This window comes from Rhea pennata, chromosome Z, assembly GCF_028389875.1.
Source record: "Rhea pennata isolate bPtePen1 chromosome Z, bPtePen1.pri, whole genome shotgun sequence".
Lineage (NCBI taxonomy): Eukaryota > Metazoa > Chordata > Aves > Rheiformes > Rheidae > Rhea > Rhea pennata.
The window spans coordinates 45,930,420-45,942,620 of NC_084702.1; the positions used below are offsets into that span (position 1 = coordinate 45,930,420).

General features: G+C 38.3%; 1 protein-coding gene across 1 annotated transcript in view; it reads left to right on the plus strand.

Moving 5' to 3' along the window:
* Window positions 1–12,201, plus strand: part of ST8SIA4 (ST8 alpha-N-acetyl-neuraminide alpha-2,8-sialyltransferase 4) — a 54,967-nt gene that overhangs the window by 16,453 nt on the left and 26,313 nt on the right. Inside the window, exon 4 of the mRNA XM_062600196.1 lies at window positions 10,009–10,302. Coding sequence (XP_062456180.1) covers window positions 10,009–10,302 — 294 coding nt within the window. The remainder of the gene's footprint in view (window positions 1–10,008; window positions 10,303–12,201) is intronic.

Below are 12,201 nucleotides of genomic sequence, written 5' to 3' on the forward strand. Positions count from 1 at the left end.
TTTTACAGGGAAAAGAATGCAATTCCTCTCTTTCGACAACACTGAACGTGCTTATATGAGTCATTTTTGCAAACAAGGTTATGTTTGCAAAGCTTAACCAGATTTACTGTATTTACTGAACATTAAAGTAGCTTTTTTGTAAATTACTTCATCACACAAGGCCTTATTTTGTTCTCGTGGATCAGAAATCAAGAGTCTAGGGACATATCTTCTGCTAGGATAAAATGGATTAGTTCCGCAACTTTAGTGAAATCATTCCTCTTTCTTCCAATGGAAAATTGACCCAGTCTAGTTAAACTGGAAAGCAAGGAGAATCTCTTTTCTATTAAAAAGAACTGTGCTGGCTGTAAACTCTTCTTCTCATATCACTTTTCTTTCTACCTTTCGAAGTTTTTACACCCTGTTACGTGACTGCTGATCCAGGCACCCCTAGTACTTCCGTGGGGGTGAGCCAAAGCATGCTACGTTTTGACACAATGTCCAGAAAAGGTTCCTGTAGCATTCCAATAATAAATTAGAAGTGCAAAACAGGAGATAAATAAGTTGATTACGCACAAGTTCTGTAAACGGCCCGACTCTAGGGCAGGAGCTGCTTTCTCCACAGTGCTGCTCTTCTGCTGTCTCTGCAGCTGGTGGGTCAGCTATGTGGTGCTGCTTCCAGCTGAGATGGAGCAGTGATAACGTCTTACGCTCCCGTTGCCGACGCTTTCTCATGGTAGCGCTGTGTGAGCAGTGTTGCCTATATCAGAGAACAGATGAACTAGTTAGAGGAAGTGGTAATTTTTGCAATACACTAGTTATGTAGGGCTTCCTGAAATATTTATAATGTTTTTCTGAGATGTTTTGTGAAATAGTAATAGTAAACATTACTAAGAAATGAGTTTGGGATTCTTGGATTCCCAGTAAGTACTGGAGAAAATTCAGTTCAACTTTAGGTTCAGAGTCTGAAAGGTGCTGAAAATCAGTGGAAATCCTGATTATTTTTAATAGAATTCAGTATACTTGTGGGGAACGTTTCAAAAGCAGCATCAAATAGAGTTTGGGAGTTTTTTAGTAAAAAGAAAATCGGTAAATAAGTAGGAGATTTTTTGTGGTTTACTCACAGTAACATTATTTTTGGAAAAGTCCCATTCGTTTCAGTTGACCCATATGGAGAATAGACATGAAATAGCTGCCATATGTGTTAAGAGAGGCTGTTTGATTAGCAGAGCTCTGACAAAGAACAGCCATGAGAGGTTATTATTTAACTGCTTCTTTCTTAAATTAAAGTACCTGGTTTATATGTTACAGGCCCTTTTTCTTCTCCCAGCAGTCTGTTTTCCTGCTAACTCAGCCAGCATCTGGGAATCAAGCTGAATAGCCTTGCCTTAAAAGTCATCACTAGTTTAAAAAAACTGCTGATCAGATATAGCTCTTATTTTCCCCTCGTCCTTTGACTTTAATTTTTTGATTTGCTCATTCTTGTTGGGCACGATGAGGTTGATGTAGAAAGATCACGTAATAGGTTTGCTGCTCACTGGTATACGGGGAGGAACAGACTCCGTCTCGCTGACGTCGCGGCTCTGCGTGCGGGCAGCGGCGAGCTGAGTGGCGGAGAGCAGCTCTGGTTGGGGTGGGAGAAGGCCAGACCTTGGAACGACGCCGGGGAGATGTGGTGTGGCGGCTGCTTTCTGGGCAGAACGGCTTAAATTTCTGTCTGTCTCCAGATTCTGCAGGTGCCTCAGTCCCTTCTAGTTGTTACTTTCCTCAAAAAAGAAAAAGAAAGTCATGGCATAAACTAACTTTAACATGTAAGCAGAGAAGGTAAGGAGAGAAGCTGCTGCATCTTCTTTCCTCTGTTTTGTTCCTTCAGTTAATGGGGAAAATGATCATGAATTTGTCAGAAGCATGAGATTTGGATGTTAGTGCACTTGTAATCTGGGATTTTGTTGTTCTTGCTGTTTAGTGGGAACTTACAAATGTCAGCTTTTATGTCGAAATACTTATTTAATATGCCTTGCCTGGAGCATAGGCACTGTCACCGTAGAATTGGGTGCACAGAGCTAGCAGATCTACCAAAAGAGAAGCTGCCAGTTTTACAGCCTTGCTTCAGGGTGTGATTCTTACCTGAAAAATGCCATTTGGCTTCATTGGTAGCTCCTTAGACCTTTTTCAACTGCCAAATATGTCTTTTTTTTTTTTTTTTTTTTTTTTTTTTTTTTTGTCCTCTTCCTCTTTTCTTCCTATGAACTGTTACACTACACGAGAATGATAAATAAAATGGGAGCAAAGCCAAAAGATCATCATTTCCAGATGATCTTGCTCGGTGATTTGTTGTACCTCAGAAAGGGGAAGCGTTGGGATGGCTGTTGGGTGTTTCCAAAGCAGTCAGTGAACCTCTCCAAGCTGGCACAAACTAGGTTCAGAAGACTAAAGAAATGGCAATAAAGGGAGACGTCTAAATACCATATAAAAATGACCAAAGATTCCAACGTGTTTCTCAGTATAAATAGATGTCCTGTGAGCATGCAAATCTGGAGCACAGAGGGTTAGCCTGACTCTTTCTGTAATTATCCTGCAAGAAAAGAAATGGAAGTGTAGGTAAAATTCCATTTCTCAAGTTGCTATTTCTCATAATACAGATATTTTAATTCAGTAATTTCCCAAGCAGTTTCTATACAAGAAAGAGTTAACTTTCTTTTCTTGTTAGAAAGTTGTAAACCTGCCAGGACTCTGGATTACACGGCAGGCCTGATTCCTCCACATGGCAAAACCCTTGCAAACATAAGAGACAGTAATCTGCAACCTCTTCTCCCAGAAGTTACTGCATCTGCAGCAAGGCTTCTTCACTAATTCACTTCTTCATTGACTGCATTGTGTGGTTAGGAGGTGTGACTTACTCTTCAGGACAGTCTCAGGTTGCCCTTTTTGTGCTTCTTCATCTTTGCATATTCAAATTATCCCTTTTTTTTTCCTGCATTCCAGATTCACAACCCCAAAGTGCTTCACCAAAACAATGAAAACAGTCATTTTTCCTTAATTTAATGAAAGTATAATCGAAGTATTTAACACCTTCTGCCATCAGGTAGTTGCTGAACTGTTTTCCACACCATAGCAGCAACACTTTTACAGCCCTGTAGAATAAGCCCTTTATAGGGAATAACGTGTAAAAGTACATGCATGTGAAACGGCAAAAATACCGGTAGTCCAGAAACTACTTCTTCCCATTTCTCTGCTTTTCTGTGATTAAAATCTCATTCTCAATATTTCACAGCTGTAGGTTTTTTCCACCTACTATGCAGAAAAGTTTCAGAGAGATAAATTCCTTTCTTTATTAGGGTGTCAAAGTAACGGTATTGGAAACAAGAGTAACAACTCAGTAATTCATGGCTAATGGTGCAGCAAGAACTCCCAATAAAGAGGTAAATCATGAGTGTTGCTCCTGTCTCTAAGTATTTAACGCCACTTAGACCTTCTCTGTCACTTTGTTGTGCTGCCTCAGCTGAGGATAACTTGCATTTCAGTCATTGGTGTTAAGACGTCAGGAAGGAGGAGTTTAATGGTTATGGGTAGAAGTTCTAGTTGGGGAACAAGAGGGAAGCTTATTAGCAGATGATATTACAAAAATGCGTATTCTTATTAAGGTGAAATCCATCACACATTCAGGATTCTTGTTGACAAATGAAGTTTCAGTTCCCTACCCAGATACTTTTTAAAACATCATGGATCTTTTGGAAGAATCTTTTGCAAATTGGAGTTCACAGTTCCAATTTTGATTCTTCCAGGAGTCTAGATGTGAATCTAAACTTTAAAGTTTGCTATCTATTCAGGACAAGAATTTGTGTTCTTGATACTAGTTGTGTTTGTTCCTTATGTTTGAGATTAGTTTTAATAGTATAAGTCTTCCAGCAACAAACTAATTCATTTATTGGTTTCTCAGAGCGTATGTGATTAATATTGTGTGATGGATATTTTTGGCTTTACTCTACAAGGAGGCATTAATGAAAGAGAACACACTTTTACTGCATTTCTTCGTGGCCTGGATTTCACATTGGTTTCCAAACATTTATTTCAACCTGTAACCCTCAAGTACACAGACTGTAAAAGTATTAACAAGTGTACAGATCTGTAGGGCAATTCTTGCATTATTACTGTATGAAGAATATTCTTTTACTTCTCAGTGTCAAATAAAATGGAATAGAGTAATCACTTTTACTCAGGCAAATTTCTATTGCTTTTATTTAAAATTAATTGAAGATGACGACCAAATATGGCTCATAGATACTGCACCTCGGACATGTGTGTGCATATACATGAGCTGTGTATCTATGAGTGAGTTAGCATCTCTGCTAGGTCACTCATACTGCATCTCTGTGGAATATCTGAATTCATATTCAAGTGTACTTTTGAGAGCATGATTTCATGACTTTTAGAGAGCTCTACTCTCTAAAAAATGAAGTATGCTGTACATGTGTTTGGGCCATAAATGCTTCATAGCCAACCCAGGTTGATGACTTCAGTCTTTTCTCCTGACATGCAACCCCAGCCCTTGCCTGATGGACCTAAAAAAGACTTTGAGCCGTTATGTCCCATTGCAGACAGGGGACACAATGGACGGTTTTAAGAGGAGCAGATGGCTCTTTAGTCACTCTGTTTTTTGGTCTGTGTATCTCAGGCACTCTACACACACCCAGATGCCAGGCAATATTTCAGACATGGGCTAATTTTCCACTTTGACTGTGTATGCAATATTTACTTAGTTACCCTGGAGCTCGTTTTGGTGACAGCACCGGGGTGTGCGTGTCCTCCTTGTACTGCTCTCGTCTTACTGCCTGTGGAGTGGGCATTTTCCTCCACCGGAGCTGGAAAAGGTGACCAGCTTGTTCTCTCTGCCTCCTGCTGCATTGCTTTCGGAGGAGCAAGGGGCTAATGCCTGCCGCTCAGGCTGACCAGAGATACATTCGTGTTTCGTTAATATTAACTATCCTTCTGCAGTTAGGGTCGGTAGGGTGGTATTGCCTATGATAACTACCAATCGCATAGATTATGAACCTTCCCACTTACTTAGGCTTTGTCCTAGCAGCCTCTCCCAACTTTACCAATTTTTTTGTACCATCAGAGCAGTTTCTGAGCACTTTTGCTGTAGAAAGAGTGCTTGGAAGGAGAGGAGCAAAAGCTTCTGACAAAAAAAAATTACTTACAAAAAACCCCAGCCTGTTAGTTTTAAAGAGTATACTTACAGAGGTTTTTTTTTAAGGGAGAAAACAAAAGAACTAACTAAACCCATCAATCTTTTCAAAATTTATTTTGCTGGGGAAATCCATATTTCATTAGTTGCTCTGTAAACAGTCAATAGCATGGGCTCAGTAGAGAGTGTTTTACAAACCTTCATATAATGTGATGGATCATTCTCAGTGCTTCTATTTACAGCTATTTACTTAACATGCCCGAGTCAATCTTCAGTGCTATATACAACTGTTACTTCCAACCTGTTTGCATGTTCCAGAGTCAAGTCTGCCCTGCAGCCCACTTGCTTTCCGGTTGCCTAAGGTTAAGGCCACACTGAAGTTTCTTTTAGAAAGAAAGGATGTATCTGTAGTGGTAGTCTGTTGCAGAAAATTGTGTTTTGGAGTCAAATTTTAAATAGCTTTATATTTGCAAGGTATCAATAATGCAGCATGTCAGAAAGAGGAAGCTTAGTAAATGACATTTTTAAATATATTCTATATATTTTTATATATATTATATACATTTAAATATTTTTCCTTCTGTATTTGATTTAGCGATGTCAAATTAATAAAAGAAAAGTACAGTTTCACATGCTGTGTGGAAGTTCCTAGGCCCGTAGTGGCAAAGCCATGGTGCTGAACTGCAGCCTCCTAGTCCCTGTTGTGGACGTATTTGGCGTTCTGTGCGCCCTATCCCAAAAGAGCTGGAATTAAAGAATATAACCAGGGAAGGATATTACAATGCCTGTTCAAAGTTGTTCAGCTAATGGGTTCCTTAGTTTGATTTAATGACAAATAAGAATATGACTGAAGTTAGATATATGCTTACAGATGTCTCAGAATGTTTTCTTCAAAGAGGCCAAAGAACTGAGAGAAGGTCATTGCTGCCCAATAGCAAAATATTTTTTTTTTTTAAGTTCTAACAATAGTATACGGCTACAGCATAGCATAAAGAAATGTTAGAGATTATAAAAGCTCGGAAAGCTTTTATCTTAGTACCAAAAGTACCAAAGCCTACATGCACTTACTCAAGCGTATATGCCAATATACAATAGCTAGTTTTATAGTTTGAGGTGTGAATAGGTGGGAGCAGAAGGAAGACCTTGATAGAAGTTACCACTACAGGCTTTAGAAACTGGATGTTTCTGAGAAATGCCAGAATCACAAGTCTCTGAACTGGTTTATAGCTAGGGAAGAATGTCATGAGGTCTGTGATATGCACAGGCAAATGTGAAATAATAACAAGGATGCATTCAGTTTTGATATGTCTTTGTTAATAAGCTCAGTGCTCAATTCTGGGAAGAAACCTTCCATGAAGTAAGAATATGCAGCTGATGATACAAAGTTGCTATATGTCAACAAATATATTCAGGCTTATACGAATACATGTAGATGTGGAATGCAATTGTATATGCATAGTTTTACTCAAGATGCTTATTATTTTTTTTTCCCGAAGCTTTGGACAATATGGCTAACTGAGTAATCACTCAGTTGTTCTGTTTGACCCTTGCCATTGTTTTATCTGTATATCTTCCCCAAAAAATTTTCAAAAGAAAGACACTCTGAAAGATATTTTTCTATAAAACTTTCTAGAATTCCTCTGGAAATAAAACATCATCTGGTTTATCTGGCAGTGCAGGATAAGTGCTCGGGTGGATTGCTAGCACGCAGGCTCTTGCACTGATGGGCAGAAGCTTCAGAAATCACTGCGCCATTTACTCCCTGCTGAAGAATGTGCTAACTTCAATTGGCAGATATTAGCAGATGTTTTGTGTTTGCCAACTTTAGGGATAAGTAAAGTAAATAGGCAATTTGACATTTTTGGTTTAATGAGCATTGGAATCCTTCTTTGAAGGAAGGAACCTCTAGGAAAATGGGAAGTGGCTGTAACCAGGGTAATTATTTTTACAATTTGGCCAACTACAGCTAACATAGTTTTGTTTATTCCCTTAACAGAGCTGGTAGCTCTGTCTTATGGCATACCACAGTAAAGCACTGGCAGTGCTGAGCGACTTCTTTGAAAACAGAGCCTTTCAACGTGCAGATGAACTTTATTATCACATTATTTCAAACCTGAGTACTGCTAGTAATACATATTTATATGCTTGAATTTTTGAAGGATCAAATGCTAAGAGGTGCTCAGCATTTGGAAAGCAAAATGTCTTACCTGCCTATAATATTATAATCATGTGTCTAACTTGTGACACTAAAGTGTGAAAAATACGACTTAAGATTTTTAATAGCTGTTCGTGGACAACTCCATTGTCACTGAGTGCATTTGGAGTGCTCATTACTCCTAAATTATACTTGAGCAATGTGAAAATGCCACATGTTAAAAATGTATACCGCTAGGTACCTTATGTGGTAAACATTTATAAATTCATCCTTTGGTGCTAGGTTTCTTACCGATGAGCAGTAATGACATGCAAGGTGGACAGTCCTTGTATTTAGTATGCCTATAGTGATTCTTTTTCAGATTCTAGAGGAAATTACATTTAGATGCTGCTTTCTAACTACATATACTTGTAAACTGAAAAAAGATTCAGGCATTGATACAGATCAGAAGTGGGCTGTGAAAGGACATACAGAATCATGTTAGAACCGTATGGCCCATGTTAATGTACGCACTTTGCATATGGCATACAGCTTTTTAAACACAATAGTTTGTATGAGTAGGTGCTTCTACAAGTTGCACGAAGGGAGCGCAGGATTTGCAGTGCCTGGCCCTGTCTCGTGTATGTAAGCAATTGATGCCACCATCTGCATATACGTGGGATTCTGCTGAAAACTCCTGCTGTGCAGAAATCCTTCTTTACACTGAGAAGTCCGTCTTTAAGAGAGGTATTTACCAAAGCGACGGTAACATGCTGAATTTGACTGGTTGATTTTAAGTCTGTTCCTTAGATTTTATACAGCACAAGCCTTTTGACAATTACAGTTTCTAGGTTAATGCGTTAAGTTTTTAAGAAAATTTTTTTTAAACCAGTATTGAAGTTAATGGAAGTTTTGCTTGTGCCCTGGCTGCCACTTCCTAGAAGACAGTACTGTTAGCTGCTGTAGTGCATGCAGGTGGTTTGTGGAACAGAGGTGTAAAGATACTGAAGAGTGTGAATCTGTCTCCTAAGAACGCTTATATCTGCCCACATGGCGCCAGAAACTCAGCAACTTCATCTCTTAGGAATATATAGTATGCTTTATAGTCTTCTGAACGTTTCTTCCCGGAGAAGAGCTGGATTACTTCTTTCTTTGATAATTACAAAATGAAAATAATAGTCTGAGGAAGTAACATTATCATCCCACACTAGATCATCAGTGGATGTTAACCAGCACTGCCCTGCGGAGCAGAGGAGGATCTGGCTATTACGAGATTCTAGTGCATAAATATAAGTAAAAGTAGAGTTTATTATGTTAGAAAAGATTTGGAGAACAAATAGGATAATATTAGATTAGGATTATAATAACATGCACATCTTTTGCAGGGCCTAGATCTGACATAACTTTGTACCTCCCTTCACCTTGCAGGATAGCTGGGATTGAGAAAACAAGTGCTGGTCTTTGTTGCAGATTTCTTGGATGACCTTGAGCAAAACACTTAATGTCTCTGAGCTTCGTAGCAATGTTGTGAAGATGCATTCCTTACTGTTTTCAGGATAGCAAACCACAGAGATGCTCAGAACTCTGATAATCTATATGCCTGTTATGACATTTTATAAAACCTGATTTTTTTTTTGAAAAGGTTATAAAATAGAAATTAGGAAAACACTGATGAAACAAAGAAGCAAACAAGAAATTCCCTGAATTAGCTGATAGCTTGATTTTGGGGTATGTGCATGTTTGTGTTGAATCAACATGGGAAATTTGATTTGTTGTAAAAGTAATTTAAAAATTTAAAAATCATTTACATTCCAGAACTGATTTGCAGTATTACCAACTTTATGACATATGGTTGTGTTAGGAAAGATTCCCTTAATGGCAAAAATGTAGTGCATATTAGAAATTTAAAGAACTATATTCTTTTATCTTGATGTATGATTTTATATATATGTGTACATATTTATATAACTGAGACAAAAACTTTGGTGAAAAAGGCCTGAAATGGCTTTTTACTCAAGCTTAGAAAACAACACAATGTTCCTGCCAATTAAACAAGGTTTAAAAGTGAGAAATGATGGAAAAAAGAAGAAATTGAATACTTTTTTCCAGAAGTTTAATTTCAAAATGCAATGAAAATACTAAATGTCAAAACATCTGGTGAGATGCACTGATAATCTAAAATGCCAAAATCCATTTAACATTGGCTAAAGTTGATTTGTCAATCACATTTAAATACTATATTGTAAAATTAAAAAAAGCAATACGTAAGCTGTGTAAATTATACCTTATTTGACTGGCATGGCTTTAAGAGTTTGAGCTGTTCCCGGGAAATGCTAACAAGCTGAAGATAAATGAGCACTAATGAAAGGTATTAGGTGTTAGAAGGCATCTACTCTCACGCGTAAGTGCTTATCTAGCTGTTGATGCATTGAGTTTGTTAAAGCATGATGACATGATTTTCAAATGTACAGAAAAGTGTCTTTCTCACAGAGTTATTTACATGTAATGTTATTTAAAACTGTCTGAAGAGTGTTCAAGCTAGGTAAAATGCTGTGTGATATCACACCGGTTACCACTGGTATTTTTTTCTCACATAGTATGAAATGGGCTTGCGTGTTCATTTTTCAGCTTTTCTTTCATGCATACATTTTTCTGAGTTAATGTTTCATATTTATTTTCATTTTTCCATTAATTTCTTCCTCTTCAGGTGCAATCTAGCTCCTGTGGTGGAGTATGCTGCAGATGTGGGAGCTAAATCTGATTTTATTACCATGAACCCATCAGTTGTACAAAGAGCGTTTGGAGGCTTTCGGAATGAGAGTGACAGAGAAAAATTTGTGCATAGACTATCCATGCTGAATGACAGTGTCCTTTGGATCCCTGCCTTCATGGTCAAAGGCGGAGAGAAGCATGTGGAGTGGGTTAATGCATTAATCCTTAAGAATAAATTGAAAGTGCGAACCGCCTATCCATCACTGAGACTTATTCATGCTGTCAGAGGGTAAGTGTCTGGAAAAGACTGGTCTGTCCTTGGCACAACGGGACTCGTGTAACTAGGCTTCCTAGCAGACAGAAAGAAGCTCTAGTATACTGTTAAAAGGGGTATGGTATTTCCATTCTTGTAGCAATGGATTGCATTTATGATGAAGTAAATTTGTTGGGTAATAAATGTCGTCCACTCTTTTAGCCTGCTCTAAAGCAAACAACTGGAATGCATTAGTGCTCTAACTTCTTGCTTCCGCTTTTATGTACAAAATGTTTTTATTGCCATTATAATGACAAATTGTTGAGAAAACAGACTGAATTCAGAGGATACGTGGGAGTCTTAGCACAGCAGAGGACAAAGAAAGTGCTATGTGGCTTCCTTTGGGCAAGACTGTGGAGATAAAAAATAATAATAATAATAATAACAGTAATAGATTTAGAAAGCAGGGGGGTTAGGTAACAACTGCGTAAATAATGAGGCGATCTGGCAGATCTGAAAATACTGAGCTCCTTCCCCAAAATGTCCAAGGCTTTATAGCATTCTTTCTCATTTTGAATTTGGCCAGATGCTTGGACAATTCAAAAAAGTGATCAGAATCACTGAAGCGTTCATGTCGCCAGTTGTTATTAAAAAATATCCATCTGTGCTTAGCGAGGAGCCCTTTTTTCAACCCCATAATCAAACATGACTGTTAGATGAAGGCTTTTCATGCTATTGTCACTCCAAGGCTAGAGTATTTAGGGCTAAAAAACACTCAGAGGATGACGGTGGTGCAGCACGCATTTGTTGGGGAATTACTGCAATGTGAGTGCGTTCAGCTCGTGTTGCTCGAATTGTGCTGTCCTTCTGGGGGGCTTGGGGAGATGCTGTGAAGTACTGGCGTTGGCTTGTACGACCATTAATAATTATGATACTTGTCTGAAAAATTGCTTTTTACATCAGCAGAGAGAGGGATTGTTAGAACTGATGCCCGAATATAACAGATGAGAAGAAAATCTAAAAATATATTACTTTTGAAGATATTAGGGCTTTTGAATATGCTGCCCGCTTTCTGCCATGACCAAAATAGATTAACTGTTGTAATCTTCATGTAATATACTTTGGCAATAATACACTCTGCCCCTTTCAGATTTTATTTTTTTTTTTAAACTTTGTACTGAGTTGTTCAGTTTGCAGGTAGAAGGTTGTTTTGTTACTCAGTTACACTTTAGTTACGTTTTGGGCTTTCAATATGTTGAATTTTTCAAGTATTCAAAGTGCCTAAAGCACACAGACGGATGCGATTGCTTTTGTGTATGTATATAAGTCAAAAGAAATAAGTTCACTTTCAGTTTAAAAACAGCAGTTCTCATTTCCAGCTGCTAATCTAGCCAGCGTCGTCTAATGTGAGCGGTAATTTGGGACGCGCAGTCTTTCAGCTGGCCAACTGGAGGTTCCTTCAGGGCGTCTTGTCTTACAGAACGATTTAGCACCTGCCTTGTCTCTCTGAAAGAAAAGCAGCAAAAGCTCTGCCAGCGAAATTGCTGTTTGCTTCTGAAGTATAGATTAACCATTGGAGATTACACCCAGCAATATCATATGAAGCAGCAACGCAGATTTGCTGGGCTGTTGAACCTCTCCTCTAAGCCTGAGGCTTTCTTTAGACTTCAGAGTTGAATCACCTTGTCTTCCCTTTCCTGCTGTTGCAGGAGGTAGCACAGTGTCAGCACGTATCCTGCACTGTTCATTTTTTGCAATCTCAATAAGAATTCACCAAGGAGTCAAAAATTACAAGTCAAATTTATCCTTAGTCCAGCTCCTGAATAACAAAAGGTGATGCACAAAGTGCATACAGCTTCATGAGTCAATTTTGGAAATGATATAGATAGAAGTAAAGCACTTGGAACAAATTTTCTTTAAATTTCTTAGAAGGCA